Genomic DNA, 27738 nt, shown 5'->3' with positions numbered 1-27738 from the left:
CGATACAACTCATAATTGTGTTTCACTGTTTCTATAGTTTTTGTAAAAGTTCCAATGTTTTGGCTACGACGGTTTCTGAATTGGTCATTATAAGTTGTTTGTTCGTAACAATCAAATAGAATAAAATTTTGCCTTTCAAATGGAAGCGTGGAAAACTTTGATTTGCGAAATAAAAATTTTGGCCACTGCAAGTTGGTCTTGATAGAGAAACAGGTTTTTAAAATGTTAACGACGAGGTAGGTTTTTAAAAATTTTAATATTAAATACACATTAACACAGTTTGTCTCTGTTGTCACCATTACAAAATTGACGGCTTGAAAATCATTTAAAGTTAAAAAGTAAAATATCCACTGTAGGTCTAGTCACCTCGCGAACGCTATCACTACTTCCGTCATATGAAACATCGAGAAGACTGCGCTTCCTTGCTCGTAAGAATTATTGGCCACAAACTATCTAGTAAACCGAGAAACCAATCAGGATACAACTTACAAAAGTTATCAATGTCAACTTATCGTGTTATAATTGTGTCTTGTGCACACCGAATTGAAGATTGCCAATTCCCAGTAGAAATTAGGAAGGATAGTTAGTGTATACTTGTAGGTGTACCTCAATAAAGCCTTGTGTACCTCTTCAACGGTCGAATTGTAGGTATGCTCGTGAGGATTCCGCACTACAGAGGCGGTTTCCAATTTGTTATGTACACAGGTTGTGTAATGTACAGGAATCGTAATTATTTGAATTCTCGGTATATCGTATTACCAATCCAAGCCTGCAAATACAGTCCAATAAAGTTAGGAATATACGCTGTGGGTTCAAGATGACACTCAAATGTGTAATAACTGCAGAACTACTGGGTTTTGATTAAAATTTCGACTACATATTAAGACTTAAAAATTAGTAAAATGTTTAATGTCACACTGTTGTTGTAATATTCAGCTAAGGCAATACTACAACACATAATGAGAAAAAGCTGCAAAGACGAGTTTCCGGTTTTTTGTTTAGTTTTAGGTTAATTACATAAAGAGATACATTTAGCATCTTCTGTACATTAATTATAATTTAAATCTATTGAGCTATTACATTTCTATTGAAAAATGAATACATTTCTTTGATAACAGTCCAAAGATTCTTGTTACAAAATACTGTAATGGAATTTTCAGTCTTTTGGTTTGACACGATAGAATGTGCTTTCAGTTCTGCTTTGGTTGCTATTATTAGTGTGAATAATGTTTGGTTTTGGGACTCTAAATGTAGAGTTGCTAGTAGTTTATTGAATTCCTTCCAGGTAGTCCGATTGTTTGTGTCTTTCCAAACGTGAATAAGCCACGATTTTTGTAAAATCTTTAAAATTAATTAGAAGTAAACCGTATAAGAAATTTGTTTACTTATGTAATATAATACAAATCTTGTAATAAAATTCGTCCAAAATGCCATTACGGTCGTTTGCTTCAAGCCTGTACATTAATTAGTTTGTGTTGCAGCCTTGATCGGGATTAATATTACTGTGATAAGTTTGTCCAGATAAAGACGGATAAAGCTACTGATTGGGTTATTCTATTAAAACTTAAGCACAGTTACCACCAATAGGTATAGTATTGCGTCACCCTGTGTTCGTCGTTCCACACCGGGAACCAATCAAGGTGTCGGATCCGCTTTTGAAATGGGAATCACGGCGACGACGACGTAACAAGTTTCTTTCATTTCAACGGACAAAACTCGTTGGCAACGAAGTTTAGCCTTTAATTTCGTTTCCCGTCCCCTTTACGTGTATGCACGTATCTAGTCTCGTTCGGTATGAATACACGAAACCATTTTAATTGATCTTCGGCGTTTTGTACTAGATCAGAGATGAATGTCTGATTGTATATAGAAGCGCTATCTCTCGCTATATCTCTCTACTAACTCTCCGATGCTAGGCGCACGTCATTCACGGACGAGAGCTGATTTGAACGATTGTGTATCTGAATTTGGAACCTGCTGAAAACATTACCCGTATTATTAGGTGCTTTGTCCAGTGTCGTTTCGATTTTGTTACTTATTATTGAGGCTCATCAGCTTTTATCTCCAATGTTTCGACAAATTAACGCGGCAACTTTCAGCCAATTGAGATTGTAGTGTATCTTTGACAATGCTTTATTTGGACTCGATGCAACAGTATGTAACATTAGCGACAGCCACGCGTTGTATGTTCAATTTTACTGGGAGCGGACCCTAAATAAGTTATTAAGTATGCCGCCATACACAAAAAGCGTTTTTCAGTCGATGTTAGTACATTGTAGTCACCACCAGCAGTTGTCCAGACGAATATTTAACTACGGCGTGTAAAATAGAACGTATAATGCTTAAATCAGGATTTAGAACTACGCTATTTCTGCATTAATCATACGAAGCTACAGATTCTACGTTTATATATAAACGAATGTTAAAACGGATTCTAGTGTGCAAAATAGGACGTGCAGCAGTGATAATAAATGACAACGCTATTGTTTGAAAATTTGCTTCCATTGCCACACGTATGCTTTCTATGAACATTTTTTACGGTCGCAAAGGAATCCACAACTATATTGGATTTGAAGTTCGTTATTGCAAGTGGCTTTTTCACTTTGGCACTGCGAGATTTTGTCCGTAGTGGGCTCAATTGAAAGTATATTGCCCGCTTTATATTGCTTTTTTCAGTTGACAGTCGTCATTGGACACAATGTTTTATGGGTTTTGTTATAACGCCGGGGTGGCGGCACGTCGGGCGTAATACGTTCGTAAGGAGGGGGAAGCAAAATGATGTTTTGACAATAAAATTGCCAGTCAATGTTACTCGTTTACTTATGAATCGAACGAAAAGAAAGGTTCCTACCTGGTTTTGGGACCCGAAGCGGACTTGGTTTTATCGGATGTGAGGCTAGATGCCAAGTTCTAATCGGAAACTAACGAATACCGCAGTGAGATTGAAATGTCACTACTTGAGTACCTGTTGACGACGTTTACCGCTCGTAACTCCGTGTCGACTTCGATGTGCGATAGTGTTTACGAAGCCATGTAATTGGCGGATTAACATCAGAGTTTACTTTTCTAAATGCGAATAAGCTACAGTAATATGAGTCGTATTTTCAGAGCTGCAAATAAGACTTCTGAAGTTGCTAATGCGGGAGCGCGCGTTGTCCAAATGTCACAATTAATTATTTGGAACTTAATTTATACCTTTTCATTGGGAACTCACGGACTAATTACTGTTACAGTTATGCATAAACACGAATAAAAGGCAGTGAGAGATTTGTAAAGTCACAAAACATCGGCAGGAAGAGAAGACAAGTAATGAAATTGTTAAACAAATATATACGAAGTAGAGGATCACCACCATTAAAATGACATTTGGTCATTTCACGTCTGTGTATTATATGTTTGAAATTCAGAATGATCTAGTATATAATGAATAACGCAAAGAAAAACACAAATTCATAGTCATTTAAAATTCAACTCGACACATGACTTGGAAATAAGTAATCGCATCCAGTTGTGTACATATTGAAACAAAAGTGGCGTTCGCAAAGTTCAATAAATGAAAGCTTCAAGTTCGTATAATTTATTGTCGATAATTTCAGGTCGATCAAACGTACAGTGAACGTGAAGGCACGCACAAAAACGCGTCATTTTTTTTTTTGTTCAATTAAAAGCCATTTGGTCATCAATAAAAGTTTCACGGTGCAGATTAGCGCGAGCTTTTAATGCTCGAAAACGAATATTGTTGATGAAATATTTCGAATACAAATTTGGCTATAGCCGCAGGCGTTGTCCAGTTATCTTTAATTTGTAAACCAATAAATGTTAATACATCAACCAGGAGCGCGGCCATCGGTATCGTTCTGTTCAATTAAATTTTTCACGCTGCCAAACTAATTTGGGAACTATACCGTCGCTTTTCGGTCCCCGTTCCTGTAAAGCTTGTAATTATTTTGTTTGCGCGAATGTTTTTCCCGGGAAATTTTACGTGTTGAACTCCGGTCAACATTTGATCCGGTCGGAGTGTTGCAAAGCGGTGAACTTCGTGCCACTTTTGGTTGAGCCATATTTAAATTTGATGTTGTCACTTTCCCAATTCCAGCTATTTGATCATAATTGCGCATATTGTCGCTACATTTCTGATTACATTGCACATGGCTACTAGTGGTAGACCAGTGGGAAAACGGTTGCTTCGGCAAATTGAAATTGAAATGTCGATGGTTTGAATCACTGTGGCGCCATGTACTTGAGTTTCTAAGTTACCTTTGGGGATGTATGTTAAAGATAACTCTAACGATGAAGGAAAGCATTGCCATAAAACCTGCATGTCCAAGGCCTAAATCCTATCCTTAGTGGAAACCCGGACGAGGAAAAAGATATAAACCATTGTGATGTTTCGATGACGTTCAAAGTACAAAAATATCACTCCCTTGAAACTATCTTCCGTCATAGCAATACAGCACAATTTTGAACAAAATTTCGGAAGCTGTTTCCAGTGAAATATGGCAGCAATCAACTCGTGTCGTATGCACTTTACCATCACCAAATAGATTTCAATTTTACTACTCGCTTCGTTAAGTGCGATCTCGCAATGAATTTTGATTGTTTAATAGTTTTTTTCATGCCTCGTTGGATAAGCTATGATTAAACTAGAAGTTAACTCAAGCCTAGAAATGAAACTGTATTTTACCTATTCTCTATTCAGATTCCGGGATACTTTCAAGACTATGGGGCAGAACACAAGGTAGGTATTACAAACTCCGAGACGAAATCACGTTGTTCCTATTACTAAATGCATAAACTGAGCGTTAACACATTAGCCTATTAAGGACTAACTTAATTAGGTAGCTTTTGTTGATTTAGGCGCGTAAATCTATTTGGTGCTGAAGTAAAGAGATTTTTGGGTTTTACGCTGTGACAAGTTTGATAATGGGTAAAAAACAAAACCTAGTCAATGAAATACGTCCCAAATCAATGTCGCGTCGCGTTTATCGAAAGTAATCTTATCATGTTGGACACCAATTCTATACTTGCTTGCCCGAAATCGCCACAGATTAGTTGAAATCCCTTCCAGCGGTCATGCTTTTCAAAATCACACTTTTATCGCGTGGACACAGTACCGAGTGCGTTAATGAATTAAGCCGAGCGAGACTGAAAACAATTTTGTCCGCACAACGGCGATAATGCAAATTTATTATATCATTTAAAATCCCAAACGTTAACGGAATGATGATAGTTATACGACAATTCGACCCGAGTACAATTTTTATATTAAATTGAGGAATTTGAAATCATGCTTTAATTACGCGTTCCCGAAGTTGGATTAAACATGATATAAGTTTCCTTTTACTTAAAACAACTTGGTAATAAAAGCACACCAGTATTCTTAAAATTGTTTTTCAAAACGTATATCGTATGCAGCGTAAATTGGAATATGTTTTTTGGTAAATTAGTAAATAATAGTGAGCCTATATATAGTCCCACTCCTGGTCTCCCAACACTATAGAAGGGCTTGGGCTATATTTCCCATGCGGGAATAGGAACATCAAACACATCATGAAATTGATTTGCAGATGCGTGAAGGTTCCATCACAATGTTTTACTTCACCTAGTAGCAGGAGAGCTCCTTGTAAAAGAGTTCGTCCGGGAAGTCGTCGTTCGGGAAGTACTGCTGCCTTACGTATTTCTGCCGCCAAGCAGTAGTGTGAGCATTACTGCGTTTCGGCTTTTAAAGATAAAGATGCTGGTTAAACTACAGGCACATAAGACGTTATGTCTCAGGGTGACGGGTACAATGGCAGTGCTCTAAGTTCTTTGCGATTTAAAGCTCGAAGTGGTAACGCAACCGTTATGTATAGACGTGCCGCTTGTTCGTCCCGTCACTTGATGTTATAAAAAAACCGAAAAGTTGTTGATAAATTTCAAATTATATTTCACAAATAAATACCGAAAAACTCAGATGTGCATGCCCGGATTCGAACCGACAGCCCTCTGCTTGAGAGGCGGTAGGTCAAATCATTAGACCACCACAGCTTATGCCTTTTTTATTAGGTATTTTTGTAACTATAGGGTTTGCATTAATATTAGAACACGGGAAAAGTGATCATGAAAACAAACCCGAAACGTTATTATTTTTTTTACGTCAATATATTAAAATAAAAGAAGACAACCGAAATGCGCATGCTGATGTGGGCACCTCCTGATGGATAAAATCAGAATCGAGTATATTCGAGGAACATTAAAAGTGACACCTATACAGGAAACAAACTAAAGGAAAACCGATAAAGTTGTAACGGTCACGCAATAAGAGCCATATGACCAAAAATATCTTGTCGCTAGAAACTGAAACCGCCAAAAGACAACTGATTACTTGGATTAGAACAGCCTCGTACTTTTCTACATTAGCTTTGATTATAGTGACGCTTCCTACCAACCCTTAGGATACTTAGGGTACGAGAATTGCACTGCAACATGTGCATGCACAGAAACCTTCTAAGTTCAAGGTTGTCACAGGCTTCACCTGGGAAGTGCCTCGGGTGAGCCGCCCCGGGTGCACGTGCAGTAACCTCCCTATTTTCCGGATATGTACCGGAACTGTAGGCACGCTCACTTCCTGTTGCGCATAGTACAACAAACGGTTCCCACAGCTAAGTATGTGACGATGTGAGCTCCTTACATCGTCCTACCTTTTTATCGCCTTTCTCCGGTTCCTGGCCACTCGTATTTAAATTTTGAATTGTTCCGTAGCTCTTTTGCCTCCATCCACCGTCACTCCCTGCTCGATCGCGGCAGCGAACACGTCTGCTCTTTAATTTTTTGAACCGTTTACCGGTTACCAAAAATTTCTTGTGCAATAAACATTTCAAATATCATAAATATTGTTAAAACCGGAATAAATATTTATAAAACTGAATTTATTGCCACTAGTTCTTTACCCTTTTCAATTTTGAACTTTAAACGTACTAAGCGAGATGTATGGAGGCTGCGGAGGCTACTACTACTTTCCTGACACGTTACAATCCTTCACAACTCCACCAGTGTCAGCAGCGCCCTTTCTAGTAATGACCCTGTAGTCCACAACAAATCTCCTCTTTGGTGGCGGAGCTGTAACTCACTCACTTCCCGACACTAAGGTGTCTCTCCAGTTCCCAAAAATCCACGAAGCTGGAGGGGCCGGACAGTATCTTGCGACCTTGTCCGGACATAGCTTATTTGGATTGGAACAGTCCAAAGAGACATGAAGATGATGGGTGTAGATGCTGCGCTTACGCAAAGGCGCCCGGAGTGGCGCACGCGGACTAGGTGGGTCGACCCTAAAAGAAATGGAAGATAAGGCCAGAACAAAGAAAGATCAGAAGATCAGAAACGCCTGACGGCTAGATAGACTGTAGCTTTGATACTTATATGTATACGCATTGAAACATCACCAACACGCAATCTTATAAAAATGCAGACGCAACGAACACCAGAAATAATAAATTTTCCATCGTGCATTATAATGAAATTCTAATTAGCAGTTAAATGGTACAGTTGCTATAAAATAAGTGACGCGGAAAATACAGTTAACTATAGAAACGAAGCCAATTTATAGGAAATGAATAATTAAAATCGTATGTGCTTTTGATTTGATTTTTTTTAATTCACAAACCCATGATGTCAAATCCTTTGAAGTATCTTTTTGCTAAAAAATGATGGAACCCACGAAACATATTAAACCCCTAAAATTTTAATCAAGTTTAGCAAACAGATTGTAGCTCTTTGCCAAAATGCAGCTTTGTTAATTTTTGCTTGATCGCCATAAATTCCTATAGAAGGGACTGCGTATACTCTAGAAAGTTCTGTTCGGCGCAACGCACTTGTGGATGTAATTTTGAACAAAATGTTCACTTGGACTTTATTTTTTTAAACTTGCATCGTTCTAAAAGCCCGTGCATGAGTATTAAAATTTCATGAAAGCTGAAGAATTTTGAACATGTAAGTGACGACAATTTTCTTTTACAAATTCAACCCATTTCTTTTTACTATAAAATGATCTAAAATTCCGAAGCGACTCACTGCATCTCGTATTCTAATTACTGAATCATATACTCGTATATCAGTGATTGTGTTTGAATTGTAAAGAGAAATAGTAAAGAGAAATAAAAGAAATTACCACTCTTGTATTTGCTTTTGTCTGTATTTGGCAGATCATACGCTGTATTGAAAGGTTCGTTGGTTTCTTAGTTATTACCAATCTGATATTATGTTACAAAATTGTGTTTTTTTTTTATACAAAGAGGGAAGTTATTAACTTGAAAGCCTTTGTGTGTCTGTGGCATCGCAGCTCTTAAATGAATGGACTAATAATCTCTAAGCGGTTTTATTTATTTGAAGGCAAATTTAATTGGAATGGTTTTTGGCTTTGTTTCATCGTCTGGTTTCTCAGTTTCTCCGTTTGTGTACGTAGGATTAAGATCAACCGTAATTTGAATGTTTATTTTACTTCCACTTTCTGATCGACTTGACATTTGATTTATGGTTTTTTGTTTCTATAACACCAAGTGAGGGGACGAACAAGTCTTGCACCTTGTGGTAAGCGACATGCCTATCCATCCAACAGTTGCTGTGCCACTCAGAGCTTTAAATTACAAAGAGCACTGCCATTGAGCCCATCACCCTGAGACTTAAGTTGACAAGTCCCAGGACCTTTATCTTTCAAAGGAGAAACGCACTAATGCTCACTTTACTGCTTGGCGGCAGAAATAGGTAAAGGTGGCGGTACTTCCCTGGACGAACTCTTTTACTGTCACTAAATGGTAATCGTGTGACATTACAATAATAAGCAACAATCCACTGAAAACACAAAATTCTTGAAAGCCGAGAAAACTGTGACACAAAGTGTGACACACAGTGTCACAGTTTTCTCGACTGTGACATTTGCTAAGTGGATCAGACACACACATGACATTTATTCAAATTGTGTCGACTATTTAAAATTTGATGTATATGCATCGTTCTTTTTTTGTTTCAATTTTGCTTGGTTTTTTATTCTTTCTTTCTGTGTTATTTTTGTGTTGTGGCTTTGTAATAAATGGTTTGTATTCTATTCTAATATGGAAAGCTTGATCTGATGCTACAACTACGACAGTCTGCAGACTATCCATACCCTTAACTACCTACAGTAGATTGATCATGATAAAATTTTAGTAGAATGAAGAGTTGGTTCATTTCTGCCGCCGAGCGGTTATGTGAGCTTTATTGCGTTCCGGTTTTGAACGGTAGAGTGCTGATGAAATCACAGGCACATGGAACTTGACAACTTATATCTGAGGGTGATGGGCGTAGGAGCAGTGACCCTAAGATCTTTGCGATTTAAAGCTCTGAGTGGCACTGCAACTTTTATGGACAAACGCGTCGCTTGCCACCAGACCCGTGACTTGTTCTTTCCGTTACTTGATATATATATATATGTATATAAAGAAACACGACTTTGTTAAATAGTCTGAAATTGTTCTCAACGATTCGTAACATCGAATGTAACATTTTTGAGGCGTATAGGATACACGGTCTTCGCACCAATTACGGTAAAAACCTTTCCGTAACAAACATTTGGCCCGTCCCCGGTCAGCGGGCGGGCCACGGGCTGTGCGACACTACAGTTAATTGTCGCGGCCAATTATTAACGCGGCCGGTATCACTGTTAGTTTACGATAACTGACCGCACACCGGCACACATTTTTACTCCTATGGTTTCGCCTGAAATCCGTTCATATTTGCTTCCGGATCTGTCTATCCAGTTATTAAAACGAAATCCAAAACCGAATGATTGCATTTCGTCCCAGTGGGCTATTTGATGGGAAATATTGGATTTTTGTTAAAAAAACACATGTGTAAACGGGTGGTAAAATCACCAATATCGGTTTGCCACTTTATATTTTCAACTATACGACGGAAAAATGGTTTAGGTGAGCGTCTAACTACTACACGGGTCTCTCTTAACCCTTTGACTCAAGTGACATCTTTTCGTTCTTATTGTATGAATGTAAAACTATTTTTCATTCGGCTCAATTATCTGCGTTAATAAGTGTGATAACTTTCTAATCAGAGAATGAAGGTGGTGTAGTGGGAGAATGATGGTCTCTTAATTGGTCTCTGAATCTTAATCTTGTCCCTATCTAGAGAATACGGGTTCGCCGGCAACACGCGGCAGCGGGCGTCCGGGCAAAGCCCTCAGCCAGTGATACGACTTCACGGGCATCTCTGGCGGACCTGGACTTACCGAATCACTGGGGTTTGTGGTTAGCTGTAGGAATGAACAAGTCAGCATGTGGCCGAGACGTCTCGTGCGCAGCTAGCGTGTCTAAGTAGCGGTCTAGACGGCCTAATGCGAGGAATTTCTCTTCAGAAAGAGAAAGTTTTTCTTCAGAAGTTTACTATTCAACTACAGGTTGTCGTTAACTTTATTAATGTAACTGTATTAAGATCTATATATCTTACATAATTGTTAATTGTTCTATTTAGAACTAAAAACCAATGACCAGAAAAATAATTTAAACAGACTTATAAAATTTCGAGTCGATTTCTTGTGAGAACCGTCTAATATGGTCCGATATAACTCCACGTACCTATTTACGTCGCGATGACAAGTGTCAAAAGGTGCCTCTTATTTTGTGACCACTATTATAACGGTAATGCCCGCACTTTGGTGCTGTTAGAAAATTGCGTCGTATAAAATATATCGCGAGAGGCGAATCCCATTAGTTGCGGCCATAATATTGTAATCATGTACTAATTGAAAATAATTAGCTCATACGCCGGGAATATTGGTGAATCATCGTGCCACTAATGCTAGTGGAAGATGATTATAAATGGAAAATTTTGTGGGCTCGTAAAATAATTAGCGACGTATGGGTGTGCCGTCGAATGTAATCGGACACTTAAAATTCGTATTGTTGATAAAACGCTTAAATTGTTTCAGCTATTAACCGCGGCCGGTACTATTCCTATTTGATTCAGGGTTGGTCAAACGTTGACCTTTGTTGTTGGTCGGTTATGGCAACTCGATACGGCGAACATGGAAAAAATGTTCGGACAATTTTGTACAGGTGCTAATTCACAAATATTATTTTCGCTGTTCTTAAACCTGAATCCCTGACCCTTATTTAGAGTTCAGTGCCTAACTGTTACAGAGTAACATAAGTAACAATATAATAAGATTTGTAGTATGTTCTTATTGGGGTGACAGAGGGAAACCAGGTATTTCCAATATGGTGGTTTTTATTGACACAACATATACAGTATGTACGACGTCGGTGGTATAGTGGGAAAGGACTCCCCCTAATCGGCACGTAGTCGAGGAGCCGTACGCACTTTCCAATTAGGAAGCGGCTCAGAGTGCAACAACTACGTGTTACGTTCTAAAGCGGAGTTCCAAATAGGAAGCAGCGTTAGAAGCGTAGCACAGTGCAGTAGGTTCAACGGTGACGATCTAAAGCAGAATTCCAAACAAGGAAGCAGAGCTAGATGCGTCGTAAGGTGGATTACATTCATGTTCGCATCGCCGCCAGTAGTCATTCCGCGAGGGAAAATCTTAACACCGCGATGCAGAATTTGCTATTTCGACGCCAATGCCATCTAGCGGTGCGTGACGGAACTAATATGGTTGTTGCCTGATATGTGATTTTGTTACAGACTCTAATTACTAACATTGTCTGCGTATTATCTGCGACGTATGACGCAACTTGGGTCTCCGGTAGACGGCTTCGGAAGACTCCTCCTTCATGAAGGTCAACAGATGTTGACTAGGTATCCTCACCACAAATGAATTAAAATTCACAATGTAGCGCCATCCTATGCTATGCAGTCAGAACACTATAGTGAATAAGTAAACATTTCAAAGTCACTCCAGACACCGGCACTAAAAATTCCTTCTAAATATTGTATGTGCAGAAACAGGGTGAACAATATTTCGCGAGAATTTCTTTACTTCCGTTGAAATGGGATTTTTCAGCGGGTGACATCAAAGCAACATACATTATGTGAAAATAAAAACGCGAAATGAGTAAGTAGGGAGTGTACCGAGGGCGCAGGGGGTGCGGGGCAAACACGGAAGCGGCTTCGTACATTGTGTTTTAGTTGACGATTGATGTTTTGTTGCATCTAAATCTAACAGCGAGCCGAGACTTCGCGCGACCAATTTCAATTACCAAAATGTTTAGATAAGATATCGGAGTTGTTAGGTTTTCGCTCTTTGTTACATATTGGAAAAATTTAGGCGCTATTTATAAAAATGAATCTTCATGCGTGAACACTGAACAGCCACCCTTAGAGGTGGATGATTTTCTTCAAAATGAAATGGGACCACTATGGAAGTACCTCCTTTCCAACAAAAAAAGAAAAATCGGTTCACAAATACCGGAGTTATCGCGTAACATACATACATATAAGTCGGTTAAAAAGAAACTGTTTCGGATCTGAATAGCATAGTATTTGTTTTTTCAAAGAAACTACCGTTTCGGGACGTTCCGTGGGACCTGTAAAAGGCATAAAAAGCTCTACGTTGTTTAAAACTATCTTATCTAATCATTGACTTACAATTATATGGACGTCGGGTCCGCGCTAAAAAGTGTCCGAACTTATAGGGCGTTAAAATCGCATACAGAGCGTCATTCACGCTTTAGTCTTCGTTTGTTCGACTGACAGCGAAGCATTAGACAGTACTGCGATGACATTACAATTTAAATTCAACGTTTTAGCTTTTTCATATTCCTTTACATGTCACTACGTTTAAATAGGTTGACTTGGGACATTTTTTTCGTCGTTTTTGTATTAGACCCGTCGTCCATTTATTTGTAAGTCAATGTATCTAATAGATGAAATTATAGGCACTTGGGACTTGTCAACTTATGTCTCAGGGTGATGGGCTCAGTGGCAGTGCCTCTAAGATCTTTGCGATTTACAGCTCTGAATGGTGGCTTACCACCAGGCAGATGTCTTGCTCGTACCGTCACTTGGTATAGCAAAAAAAAAAAATTTAAGCGTGAAAACGTAACAAGAAGAAGAGTTACTTCGCATTTATAATGTTAACTTGGATAATTTTCACGTCCGTATCGCGTATTAAAATACCATTTAAGGCGTCTATACATCGTAATGAAAGTAATACCCTTGTTAACTTTACACTTGAATTTCGCGCGAACCGCACGAATTTCATTTTACAATATTCGGTTTCATATACCAACAAACCAATACCTCTTCAAATTTCAATAATAAATTAATCACATATTCGGCCAACAGCGAGTTAATAATTTACTCGGCATTGCCAATATACTACAATTTATCGAATGGCTACATAATTTTGTAATACCACAAAGTACATAATACGTTACTAAACACAATATGTTATGGTTTGACGTTAATGGGCGGAATAGGTAATAGTTCTGTTTTCGCTTACCACCATGACGTTAATGAGTAAACGCATACAATACTTCCAGATAAATCGCGATCATCTCGATTCCTCCATGGACACTACGGCAACCTTATTTTTTGGTCATTTTCGGTTATTTTTGTGGGGTATCGATCTGTCGATACCGTGATCAGGAAATGGTAAATCCATTCCGATAAAGCTATAATTTTGACTCAGTTTCTAAGATCAAACCTGTGTGATTTTAAGATCCCTTTATATTCTGTGGTATAAATGTGGTAATCGACTTTGGAGTATCGCTTTGACGGAGTGGTGGCCAAGGACAAGCCGAAGAAATTCGGGTTGTCGAATTGCGCGCTAGGTCAACTAGTAAAAGTGCTTTTGATAATTATGATTATGATATAAATCTAGTAAAGAATCTGTTGGACAGAGAATGTTCAATGAGGAAATACTACCGAGAAACGAAGGAATGCATATTAAAACCGACAACCGGCAATGTCCGTACAGATGTACACTGTAGACAGCTCCAGGCTCCATGGATGACCAGCGTCCAGCCTTTATGGATGAACAGACTGACAGAAACTCGAAATTAGACCGACTTTCTTTTGGACAAAAGACGACGACCGACATTCGTTGCTTTTGACAAAGTACGACAAAGGCGGTCCTGACTAAACCTCTGACGCGAGCAGACGTCTTCTCCTGACTGAATTGTACAGACAGACTGTTCCGTGGGTGCATCACAATTTCGTCGTTTACTATAAACAAAGTGACAAAAAATGTTGCATTCTGTTGCATAGCGCAAGTGTTATCTTAAACGCCTGAAAACCTCAAAAATCTTTAGATAGGGATAGCCAAAATATTCATATAATAAGCGCCAAAAGGGCTTAGCTGTTTTTTGACAGAAGAAAAATAAACCTGTGTATTATGTACACAAGTCGGAAATGATACTATTTCTTCGGCTCTAAATCAAATACAGTAACTAGTTACAGGTCCCATGGTCACGGTTTGTCAAGGCAATAGCCAAAACTTGACCACTATCAAGTACTAACATATTAATCGAAGAACTCGATACAAATCGTTATGTTGTTGTAGGAGAAAAACGCGGATGCAAAGCTTCTTTGAAGCCCAATAACCTATTAATCAAGTTAAACTTGATTGAATTCACGTTTCCTCTGATTAAGTAAGCTAAAAGTCCTAAAGCCAAAAATCTTCAAAGGGTCTTGTCGTGTGTATTTTGGTACAGACGTAATCCACGTATCATTTGGCCTCGTGCCTAGGTCACAGAAAAACGACCGAAATGATTTTAGAGGTTTTTTTTTATCAGGATGGGCATCGAGTATCTCTTCGAAGTATTATACTTGTTTTACCGTATACTATGTATCTATATTGATTATACTGGCTTTTAAACCCTGTAGATATAAGCGTAAGTTTTGAAGAAATCTGAACGGAAAATAATTCTCTGTTGAAATGTTAGGAGACGTCCGCTGCAGGTGACGTGAATAGAGCCTGCAGATTCAATTGTCGAGAATATCAAACAAGTAAACCACCAATTGGAAAGTATTTTTCTTATTTAAAATGTGAACAAGCAGATCGAGCTCAAAAATGCATTGGACTTTATTTAACCGCTCACGCGATACATGCAGCCGTAGACGCATACCACACCTAGAGGTGCCGGTGATGATTTTATACCGATTTATCGGATATCGAAGTTATAACAGGTAAAAAAACGAATATTAATTGCTATTTCGGTAACTACCCTAGCAAACCATAAAGTTTTTAATGCCTGGGTCTGTCATTTAAAAAAAATAAACAACTTCAAAAATACGTCACGACAATCGTGTGTGTTATTGTTTGGGCTGGTGATTTCGGTGTTTATTTGTTGAAAATATACCATAAGCAGCGTTTTTTAAGTTTACCCTGAATATAAATGTTTATAAACTATACTTTAAGGAGTAATTTCATGGTAAACGTTAGAACCACTCAAACGGAATATTATCATATTTATCCAAGTACACCAAAAATTTCATTAGTGCTTTTTAAGTGCAGGATTTGCGGTGTAATACTGCATTATATTTGAGGTGTTTTTGTTGGTAGTACGGAGGGTATTTATTTAGCAATGCAGAATAATAATTTTTATTTATAAAAACTTGTATTTAAACTGAATCCTTTTCTAATTTGCGAAACCAAATAGCCGCCATTTTGCGGTAGGAGGAGCGCATCGCGTGAACGGTTAATAATAACAATTGTAATTTTTTCATTGAAAAAACTGACTTCAAAAGATTGCTTATCGGGTTTTTTCGATTTTGTGACAATTGGACCACCACGAGAGTGCACCCTTTGAAACAAAAAAAGAATTTTCCAAGTCGGTTCACAATTGACGGAGATATCTGAAACATACTCGTACATACAGCCGAGCGTATAACTCCTCCTTTTTTGTGTCGGTTAAAAATGGATGAGAATTAAAAAGACAAGCGACCGCCCTGACTTATATTTGGATTGAAATGAGGTGGTCATTACCTCATAAACCTTCCTGTAAATCCACCTCCGAGCATGCTTTAGCTCGCCGCTTGTCACTTACAAGGCGTTTTTATATAAGTGTTTACCTTGAATCTTTCATAACAAAAAACGCCGCATTCAGCTAATCCTTGCGAGTTGACAATTGCAACATTACGACATAATTTGCAACGATAGTCGTGTCTTAATCGCATGCACTTAAATATTATCATATCACGCCTAAACTGAGAATACGAACTACACAGACACCACCTATTATAATGCAATTATTGAAAGTGACAGGATATTTTGTATCAGTCCTCTCCCGGCAGCATTGACATGATTAATACAAAACATATAAACAGGTCTAGAAATCGAGAAAGTGTATATTATATATTTTTCATTTGAAGTATTTTGTGGTGGAAACAAATGATATTAAAAGGTGCATTCATGTTCATGAAAGTTTGTTACATCTTTTACGGCACTGGTTTGAAATTTCCATCGGCAAAATATGAATGAACGCGCATCTAGAGATGAGAAAAACAAAGTGTGTGGTGATCTTTTACACTTTTTATTTTTACTGACTGCTTCGCGCCAAATGTTTTTTGCTCACTGCCGATTATTTTACTCTGAGCGCGGGAGATAAATTTCAAATACATTTGTAGTATGTAAAAATGTTGACAAAAAGACTAACCGAGCGAAAATATATTTTAAACACCAGTTTCCTATTTTTGACGTTTTTATTTTGCTATTTTTTTTTTCAATTTCCTTTAATACAATTATTATAATAAAAGACTATATTTAAGGTCGTAAATAATTTAATGACACTGGTAGCACAATCGGGAGCAAAAATATTTTTGTACGGCCATTTTTTCGTGTCATAGATATCATTCGTGTTTCGTTTCTAGAACTCGAATGATTTCTTGTCTCCGTAGTGCGTTTGTTAAATTATTGTTAAAGTTTTTGTGTATTGTTAATATTTTGTAATAGATATTTAAAAATTGTAGAAAAGGACACCTTCTCCTTTTCCAATTCCGTATAAGGTTTAGCACACCTGCATTCACACTTTGACTATGACATTTCTTTGTCTACATTTTAGGCATCTAATTATGGTTCAAACTATAGGTTCAACTTCGACGTTTTATTACGTAACTGAAGAAAATTTCCATTTTGGGTATATTTTTATTTACATGTTTCTAGTTTCTATCTTATTACATTTTGCCTTGTGGTTTTTTTACAGAGTATGGCCTAGACAAACATATAATGTAAACAAGAGCACTTGGCGGCTATTACCTTGTTGAGAAATGTCGTCAAAAGCAAAAAATATATGAGACCATTATCTTCCAAGGTTTTTTCCACTTTGTTAACAGAGTAGATACCTACATTACAAACATTAAAATTTAAAATATATGCGTTTCAAGTAGGGCAACGCTGCATGAATAAGTTGAATTATTTCACTGGAAAATGAATAGAAAACGCTGTTGCATGAAAATATCTACATTCAACATTATTCTTCTAGTTATTGCAAATACTTCGAATTACATTGCAGTTGGAAATTTCTAAAGTTACTATCGATTATAATTATTAATGCAAAGAAACACAAAGAAAAATTCCTACGTAGCGTTATACATTTCTCACAAGTTGTCACTTACAACTCTGAAATCCGAAAAAAACCTAACACAAAAGTCTATAACAGACACAGAGAAATTTCATCGTTCTACTAACTCGACCTGTAGCTCAGTTGGCAGAGTGACGCTACTGTACAACGTGGTCGCAGGTTTAAGTCCTGTCGGGTGGAAGGAATTTTTATTTGTGTTCATTCTTTATATTAATAGTTATGAGAAACTAGTGGAATATCACTGTGGTAAAGCATCATGAAATCCAGAAAATCAACATTACTTCGATTTAGTAGCATTTCTGCCGTAATGTAAACATTACTGCGTTCCAGTTTGGAAGGGTAAGGGTGCTGGTGAAATTGCAGCCACATGGGACTTGTCCTTTGAACGGTACTGCAACTGCTATGGACGGGCATAAGCTTACCATCATGCGCACGACTTGTTTGTCTCTTTACTTAAGTAACATCATAAAAAAAATCTTCCTTTTACTTATATGGCAACCAGCCGATCCAGGCTGTCCCGATCTTGGACTATATGCATCTATGTTTTTTTTATTACTTCCTTTATCTTACATCCGACCGTTTTCTGACGCCTGACGATCCTTCTGGTACGGATCTTTGGTCTCCACTCACTCACTCTTTTGCTCCACCGGTCATCAGCTCTGCGGTTTTTGTAACCCGCTCACGATGCACTATGATTTGCTCCACGTTAGCCGGATTTCTGTCTTTGGACCTACACCTGCTTCTGTGTTCTGTTACGTAATTGTTATAACTAAACTGCGAATGTCTTTCACTATTGCTGTGCAGGTTCTTCGAGCATACAGATATTCACTCATTATTGAAGATGTGGCAGTAAGATCATTGACCTTAACCTTTTGGACAAAATTAAAAGATGGAGGGAATTAGCGAAATTATATTGCATCCTTTTGTAAAGTGAGCGTCTGTGGCCCAGTGGGAGAATTGTCGGTTCTCAGCTGGAAGGTGGACATTTCGAATCCCTGTGACGGCATGTACCTACGACTTTAATATCTAAATTACGTACAACTGCGGATGTTTAATAGCAACAGCATTGGAAACATTGTGAAGTCTCCAACCCCCATTAGACCTGCGTTACAGATTATAAGCCAAACCCTTGGAGGAGACGGGCAATGAGTGGATGACCATGATGATAATAATGACGTTCTTTTGTTGCATTTCATTATTATAAAATTACCGTTATAATTGCAGTTTCACAGCAAAATGAAATTACAGAAAGCAACATTGTTGCTAATCGATTGAACTACACGCAATAATGTATTTTTTATAAATAGATGTATTTCATTTGATAAAACTTTTATAATTATTCTCTGGAAACTCAGTGGATCAGATCGAATGTCTAGAGAATAATTATTGTTTAGTTTTTTAATGTACATTTTATTAACTATGTAGCTTATATGTGTAATAATAGCGGCTTATTATACGCGCTACCGTCTACTGGATAGCAAATAACATATCCAGCATAAAACATTAAATCTGTTTTTTTTCTCACTTTGTCGCCACTTACACCGATGCGTAACTAAAGTTTCTCGCTATGTAGCTCGCTTGTGTTTGTGCAACATATTTAACATCTCAAAATAACTTATTCATCTAGATCTACTTCTGAACGTATCGATGGCAGACACTATATATAATGCAGGGAACGCCAACGTACAGAAAAGAAATGGTACGACGTACGGGAAGGCTCCTTAAGTGCATCCTTTTTAATCTAGATGAATAAGCAGGCTCAAACTACCAGACCAATGTCTGGCAGCTAGAACCGTTTGAAAAAAGTCTAGTATATTGGAGCAGTAGCACTAGTAATAATGACTTAAGAAGAGAAGCATCATTGGAATGATGTTACTTACATGTGTTTCTGGGACTGTCCGGCGACGGAATAATGTCAAAAATAATAATCAAAAAAGCATTATTTTTTTTCATTTGTGTTCCAAAAAATAACTTACAGTGGTTCTTAAATCTAACCTATCTATCTAGTCTATCCTGCGCTAATAGCCTTTACACGGACGTTATTTCCGTTATAACAAAAACGAACAGGAGCAATCGCGCGCGAAAGAAAGTTAGCTTAGAAAACGCTTTCCCGTCGTTTGTCCTGTGCGCTCCTGATTACGCGCAATATCAGAGATCATTTGACTTCTGATTCCAATAAAGTTGTGATACCGATTGTATCAATAGTAAAGTTTTGTAAAATTGTCTCAAAGTTGTGCGCACCACGCAAGGGCAGTAACCCCGCCACCCACTTCACCAAGCGATAGGTAATCTTTCTCGATCGCTTATTTACCTACTCTTTAAATTATGATTATGTAGTTACTAGTATTGTTATAAGTAACGATTTATTTACATTAATTAGAAAAGTTGACTGAAAAAAGTTTTTTGTAATTTAGATTTGGTACTTACCAACTTTAGGTTACATGAAAGTATTGATAGAATTATCTAGCTTAACAGCTGCAGCAGCGTACCGGAGCCACCATCAGCTATGCAGAGATTCGCACGTGTTTCGTTTCAACATTAGACTCCACAACTTTGAAAGCAGAAACTTCGACACTCGTATCCTCCGCGTAAACCAAAACGTTTCACATCATGCCTTAAGAATAGACACGTACTTGGTGGATTACCGTGCAGGGTCTGCTGATCCTGGTAGCGGTTTTTTTTTTGCACTACTAACTCTTGTTTACATACCAAACCAAACCACGTGGCATTTCGTGAGAGACTAGAATAGAATTATGTGGGATATCAACGTGACGTAGACGCAGTACGGGAAGCAAGGTCGAATGTACCAATCGCGCGCTCGATACGACACTTCCCCGCCGTCGCTACCCGCACCCCACCGCCAAATAGATCTAAAATGCGTTTTTTTCTGCGCATTTAAGGTCTTGTTCAGAATGTTTGGAAGTGCCGTCCAAGTCAATGACCTTTAGATCAAATTTGTTTGCCACAATTCAATAAAAAATAGTGATGTAACGAATTTTTTTATCGATTTATTTTTTTTGTGATTTGGGTTCAGTTTACTTGTACCTATTGGACCTTTATAAATATGGCGAGAGTGCAAACCAACATATTGTATTTTGTTTGCACTTGTAGATGATTGACTCTTTTAAACTTGTGAATTGAGTAGTTATATGGGAGATGTAATTTTCAAAAATAACAAAATAATTTGGATATGTTGCATATGTGTGAGGATAAAAGACAAATCCAACATTTCGATTTCAGCCCTTATATGGGGGATGGTGAACATTTTAAATAATAAATACATGCTTATAAAATAGACACATCGTATTATAAAGCAGCAATTTAATGTAAAACGTGAACTTTCAGCTTTTTATAAATCACCACCATCATCCACAGCCTGATTTTCCAACCTCCCGAATTTTGTGCCATCCACCACGGTGAATAAATGAGACATTATTAAATAAGAAAGCATAGTTTGTAAATACAAATAAATTGTTTTTTAAAGACTGGTAGAAAATTTGCTACATATATTGTTACGATACGGTGTGTAAGTTGCCCGCGATAGGTGTCTAAGTACATTCGCACACGCGATGTCCGCTTTTTCTTGCTGTTGTGCATTCAAGTTATTTATATTATGTATACAATATACAAAAAACGGCGTACAACGAGACTACATTGTAAGGCTTGTCAGATCCTATTCAGAATATCAAACCATCCTCAAGAACAAACATTTGAAATGTGCTATTTGCAAGGTGTAATACTGTAGTGAAACAAAAACTTTATACTGAAGGTTACAGGTACAGTTTCTGCGTACTTGGATGACAAAATCTTGGTACTTCTTTTAAATGATAAATATGAACCAGTGTGTGATTACAAAGAGTAATTCGTAGGGTCGTATTCCAGAACTCTACTCAATACTCAAGTCAGGACATGAGTATTGCAGTGAGCACTGAAAATCATACTCAAGTCCTTGCCATTAGGGTCGTATTTCCAGTGCTTCAAATCATACTCAAGTCTGCTCAAATCCTGACTTGAGCATTGAGTACAGTTCTGGAATTCGACCCTTAGGGCCGTATTCCAGAACTCTACTCAATGCTCAAGTCAGGATTGCACTGGAAACACAAGCACTGGAAATACGACCCTAATGGCAGGGACCTGAGTCTGATTTCTAGTGCTTTGAATCATACTCAAGTCCTGACTTATGCATTGAGTAGAGTTCTAGAATACGACTCTTAGAGTCTTACTCCTTCGAATGAATGGTGTTTAATGAAAATGACGTTTTAGAGTGTAATTTGTTTATTCATAGAATATTATTGATTTTTGAGAATTTACATTTCTATCGAGTTCTTAGATTTTCGCGATTGTTACACATAGGAAATGAAACTATTTTTTCTGGTTTTTTCAAACAAACCGACATTTCGGGCCCTTTACAGGTCCCATGGTCACAGTTGACAGTCAACCATGAGAAGTAAACGGCGCGAAAATAAATATACATTTCTAGATAGAAAAAAAAAACGCCCATGCCGTTGCGACCTTTATTACGATCAGGAGCTAGCTACATGGTAAACGATAATGAAAACGCTTTGCAGTCTTAATTATCGTGCCCCGTAAAAATCTGGTGGTGTCGTCGTCTATTTTCTAATTGAACGTTGCAAAGCGTACCACCAATTTGTCGACCACGTGTGAAGTAAGTGAGGCTATTGCGGGCCGGACAGATAAAAACTCACTCCTTTGCCGAAACGATCGATTCAGGACACAAAAAGAACAATTCGAAGTGCATCGCCTTTTTTCGAACTCTCGGGTGGTGCGCACTGCGGGGGCGGTGGGTGCCCCCTGCTAGCCCCACCCAAATCGAAAGCTTCACGCGCTTGGAAAGTACTTTTCGGAGGCCGGATGACGGGAAGGCGTCAACGACATCTACGAACACCCTGCCATCCGGGAATTAGCTCAGGCTGCCTTCGACAAATTTCACTAGCTCCATCCAAACTAAGTTAAGAATATGCGGCTGTTATCTATATCGACTCATCCGTAGAACAAAGGTCTATGTGCAAGAGTACTTGTTCTCGGGACATAGTACATTTCGTTCGTTCTTCTTCGCTGTGGATGTCAGATCGACCATTGTTCGATTTTATATTTCCGAAACGAAATAAGACATATAAATTTTCAAAACACCTTTACATAGGCCTTAGTTTCATTAACGAAATTGTTCTCGTAACGTACCTATTCTCTTTTCGCTATATAATCACATCGGACTCTGTTCTTCGGATGAGTCGATATATGTGTTTGTAAAATTAATTGGAATACGTATGCAAACGCGTTAAATGTCAATCTAAAAAAAAAATTATTTACTTTTCTCGTTGTGTGTCATTTTCAGTCAAAAATTGAAAATTAAAACTCGCAGTGCCACTTAGATCTGTATAGATAAATCGTAAAGATCTGAGGGGCACTGCATTTGCGCCCGTCACCCTTTAAGTTAACTGTGCAATTTCACCAGCATCTTCGCCCTTCAAAGTCGCCCTCCAGTATCTGAACGAATTTATAATAACAATGCTTTATTTTCTACACAAAATACAAACTACAAATAATATGTTCATGTCTTGTCATGTCTTAGTAATTTTTGGGACAGTGTTTAGTAGGAGCTAGTGCTTTGCTATGGGTTTAAAATACTAGTATTTATGTGGTCTGCGGTTTGAAACCTGTACTACAAGTCACCAGGCCTCAACATTTGCAAATAACCAACAAAACCCACGTTACTGAGTATACAAATACCAACCAAAAATTATAGATGTGAGGAAAAAGAAGATGACACAGAAATTTGAATATTCATGTAAAAATAAGTAACGGTAAGAGAAAACCTTCGAGATAATTAGAAAATAAATATGCGTGTGTTTGTGTGAGTCATTGTGTGGGTGCGATTTGAATAGAATAGAATAGAATCAATAGAATAGACATTTATTGTAACGCCACAACACAGACACACAAAAAAATTATAACACAGACAAGGGAAACAAAATTAAAGAAATAATAATTAATAAACAAAATAAAAATAATCTCAGTACAGAGTACTAAAAAAACCAACCTTAAAACTACGTGGAATTACATCTATTTGCCAAGTTTTTTTGGAAATCGATTACCGGAAAGTGCGCAAACCCGGATTCATTCCCCACTATACGGGACTTGACACAGGAGATCATAAAAATCGGTCCTCACTACTCAAAGTATATTGAGAGAGAAAAACGCCTAGAATTGGAGAATAGCAAAATCAATCATTAAATTAATTGCTCCTTACAATAAAATTTAGGCGCTATTTATAAAAATTTAATCGTCATGCGTGAACAGCCACTCTTAGAGGTGCATGATTTTCTTCAAAATTAAATGGGATCTTTATGGAGGTACCCTCTTTTCAACAAAAAAAGAATCATGAAAATCGGTTTACAAATACCGGAGTTGTCGCGTAACATACATACAAAAAAACACAGTCGAAATGAGAACCTCCTCCTTTTTTTGAAATCGGTTAAAAAACAACATTAAGGGTCGTATTCTAGAACTCTATTCAATGCTCAAGCCAGGATTGCACTGGAAACACAAGCACTGGAAATACGACCCTAATGGCAGGGACTTGAGTATGATATCAAGTGCTTTAAATCATATTCAAAACCTGACTTGAGTATTGAGTAGAGTTCTAGAATACGACCCTAAGTAAGACAAGTCTGACAAAAAAAAAAACAAATACTACAAATTTTGTACTGTTTATTTGTGCGGTTGTGGCGTACGCAAAAGGACTTCATTCAGCATAAGCCACAGCCTGACTGTGGCGCTGGTTTTCAATGAGACCCGAGCCGATATGAGTGACTTTGATTTGGATGTATGTGCGAGTGTGTGAACGAAGGACGGAACATGTGTTCCGGTTTTGAAGGGTGCTGGTGAAATTACAGGCACATGGGAGTTGTCAACTTAATCTCAGGGATTGGTATTAAACATTTGAGTGCCACTACAACCGTTATGGACAGGCGTATAGTTTACCGTCAGGTGTACGACTTAAAAAAATGTTAATAATTTCGAATCCGGCTTTATTTCAACACTAACATAAAGCTGCGGAGAAAAATCTATATACGCTTTCACAAATGGCACGGTGAATTCATAAATGCGGGGTATGTAGCGTAATTATGTTTACGATAGAAATAAATTAATCTAATTACGTGTACGTCGGTAAAGCGCGGACGCACGGGAGGTGAGAAAGCAGTAGTAAATTGTAAGAATTACTACATTTTTTATCACCGCAATCATCCGCCAGCTTAGCGTATGTGTGTACATAACTTACGCATGTAATGTTGCAAATAATATTACACTCTCGGGCACATAATTCGAGCCACCTTGCATATTTATTCTTATAGGGCTATAATACAAAAACATCATGGAAAAACAAGTTCTACCCGGTTTTGCAAAATTCAAATTCTCAATCAGGTCTTAAGCAAAACCAGCTGGCAACAAAATCTAAACAGCAATCTTTTTTAATGGTCAATTTTTTTATCTGAGATATAAAATAAATTAAATCAATGGATATTTTGATCCCCTTCTGGACTTATTATTGGATTAGTTCGTGCGTCAGGAGGAGGGAGGCCCGTTCCTGGTAGCGACATGTGGCATTTTGAGAATCTGGCATTTTGCTAATCTGGCATTCTGGCAATATCAAACAACAAAAATGTTTATAGTTTCCCTGCCGAACTTAAAATAGCACAGGATTCTATATCATTCAATAACCTAACCTCAGTACAGAGTACTAAAAAACCGACCCCAAAAGTCATTCACCCCCTAGTTTACAACCCTTAGAGGTCGTATATTTTCTTAAAATAGCACAGGATTCTATATCATTCAATAACCTAACCTCAGTACAGAGTACTAAAACAACCGACCCCAAAAGTCATTCACCCCCTAGTTTACAACCCTTAGAGGTCGTATATTTTCTTCAAATTTAAATGGGACCACTTCTGAGGTACCCTCTTTCCAACAAAAAAAGAATCATTAAAATCGGTTCACAAATGGTGGAGTTACATACATACAAAAAAACATACCGTTGAATTTAGAACCTCCTTATTTTTTTCGAAGTCGGTTAAAAAGACTTTGCAACATTTCTTGTTGGATAAATCATTTTATTGCAATGATGAATTTGTTGTTGGAGACTTTGGACTTTAATATAACTTAATTTATATATAAACGTGCTAAGGCATTGACTTACAAATAAATGGACGACGGGTCTAATACAAAAACCACGAAAAAAATGTCCCAAGTCAACCTATTCGAAATTTAAATTGTAATGTCATCGCAGTATCGCGCTGTCAGTCGAACAAATGAAAACTAAAACGGAGTTTGGCGCTCTGTATACGATTTTAGCGCCTTACAAGTGCGGACACTTTTTAGCGCGGACCCGACGTCCAATTGTAAGTCAATGTGCTAAGGGTATCTAATTTGACATTGTTATTATTATGTCATTATTTTGCCTTAGAATTACTTGTTAATATATTAAATTATGTTAGATATTTTATTATTATTTTGTATTTGATGTAAGTTTTTAATTGTAATTGTATTTTTTTTCCAACACAATTTATTTTGTTAGGGAAATAAATATATAAATAAATAAATTCTGCCAATCTGACGTTCTGCTAATCTGACATAAAGCGTCGAAACAAGCGATTGCTGTCACGGTCGTCTCATGGCAGAGACAGTTTCAAAATTGCATAATGATTTTTCATCAATCAGGAACTTGATTCTAAAAAGGCCTTAGTGGCATGAAATGTGTCCGTTAGTGTATTAAGGCAATTTGAATCCATGTAATATTTTTATTGTGTTGATGCCTGTGTTCGTTGGTTATATGAAGTACAAGAAAATTTGAACCTTAATTATACAAATCGAGTTCTTAGGTTTTCGCGATTGTTACACATAGGAAATGAAACTATTTTTCCGGATTTAAATCGCGTATATTTGTTTTTTCAAACAAACCGACGTTTCGGGCCCTTTACAGGTCCCATCAACCGTCACCATGACCGTCAACCGTGAGCATGGGACCTGTAAAGGGCCCGAAACGTCGGTTTGTTTGAAAAAACAAATATACGCGATTCAAATGTTAGTGACCAGTGAACAACTGCTCATCTAGACGTCGTAGTTTCTCCAGCATCAGTCAACAGTAACAACTTTCGTCATTATGTTGATGTTTTTCAAAAAGCTAATGGTAAATTACAAATTAAATATCGCACTTTAATTTAAAAAAAACTGCGAGGTGCTAGCCCTAGTAGCCTCTGCGTAGAGAGCCGGTGAGTCAAACTTATTCAACACATTTTATTTCATGTATACAAATATTACAAGATCTTCATTGTTTGCGCCGTCATTGGTTCTATCGATAATCTAAACGTGTTACGATGCGCGTTTTTTTTTTGTTTGACCCTTTCGACTCTTATCTTTCGAATGACAAATTCTAGGGTCGGCCTACTAAAGCACGTAAGTCAAAAAAGTGCTTCATCTGTTAATATATAATTACATATTTATTTGTGTTGTTTTTAGTATTGGAAGTTATAAAACCTCTAGAATAAAGTTAGAAATTTATGTAGTAATAAACGAATTTGCACTTATGTGCTTTAGTCCACCGACCCTAGAATTAGTAACCGATTCGAATGATCCGAATGATCCTTCCTTACTAATTAGTATTATTGAACCATAGATTTCTCAAACCTTTTTTTCCTAGCCCTCTCTTACATATAATAAATACCGTAAATGTGAAGGGGTTTAACTGGAATCGAATGACAGTACTCGGATTCGATTTAGGCGCATGATTTACCCATTCGAGTAATTAGTATTATTCTTTTTTTATAATATTAAGTAACGGGACGGACAAATCGTGCCGCTGATGGTTGAGCTACACGCCTGTCCATAACAGTTGCAGTGTCACTTAGAGCTAAAGCTCTTGCAAACTTAGCTGCCCACGCGATGCGCTCCTCCTACCGCAAAATAGTGGCTATTTGGTTTCGCATATTAGAAAAGGATTCAGTTTAAATACAAGTTTTTATAAATAAAAATTATTATTCTGCATTGCTAAATAAATACCCTCCGTACTACCAACAAAAACGTCTCTAATAAAACGCAGTAATACAGCGCAAATCCTGCACTTAAAAAACACTAATGAAATTTTTGGTGTACTTGGATAAATATGATAATACTCCGTTTGAGTGGTTCTAACGTTTACCATGAAATTACTCCTTAAAGT

The 27738-nt window shown here is 37.5% G+C and overlaps 1 protein-coding gene across 5 annotated transcripts in view; it reads left to right on the top strand.

The window, feature by feature from the left end:
- LOC113239226 (protein bric-a-brac 1-like) overlaps positions 1–27738 on the top strand; it is a 342214-nt gene that overhangs the window by 218921 nt on the left and 95555 nt on the right. For 3 of the 5 annotated variants that reach the window (XM_026476132.1, XM_026476131.1, XM_026476136.1), the window contains exon 2: positions 4700–4738. The exons of the other annotated variants lie outside the window; for them this stretch is intronic. In XM_026476132.1, the coding sequence (XP_026331917.1) occupies positions 4700–4738 (39 nt within the window). The remainder of the gene's footprint in view (positions 1–4699; positions 4739–27738) is intronic. 5 annotated transcript variants of the gene reach the window in all.

The sequence above is a fragment of the Hyposmocoma kahamanoa genome, unplaced genomic scaffold (genome assembly GCF_003589595.1).
Source record: "Hyposmocoma kahamanoa isolate Upper Pololo Valley unplaced genomic scaffold, ASM358959v1 99702, whole genome shotgun sequence".
Classification (NCBI taxonomy): Eukaryota; Metazoa; Arthropoda; class Insecta; order Lepidoptera; family Cosmopterigidae; genus Hyposmocoma; species Hyposmocoma kahamanoa.
The sequence above is the reverse complement of the archived record's forward strand: the minus strand, read 5'-3'. Positions and strand labels throughout refer to the sequence as shown.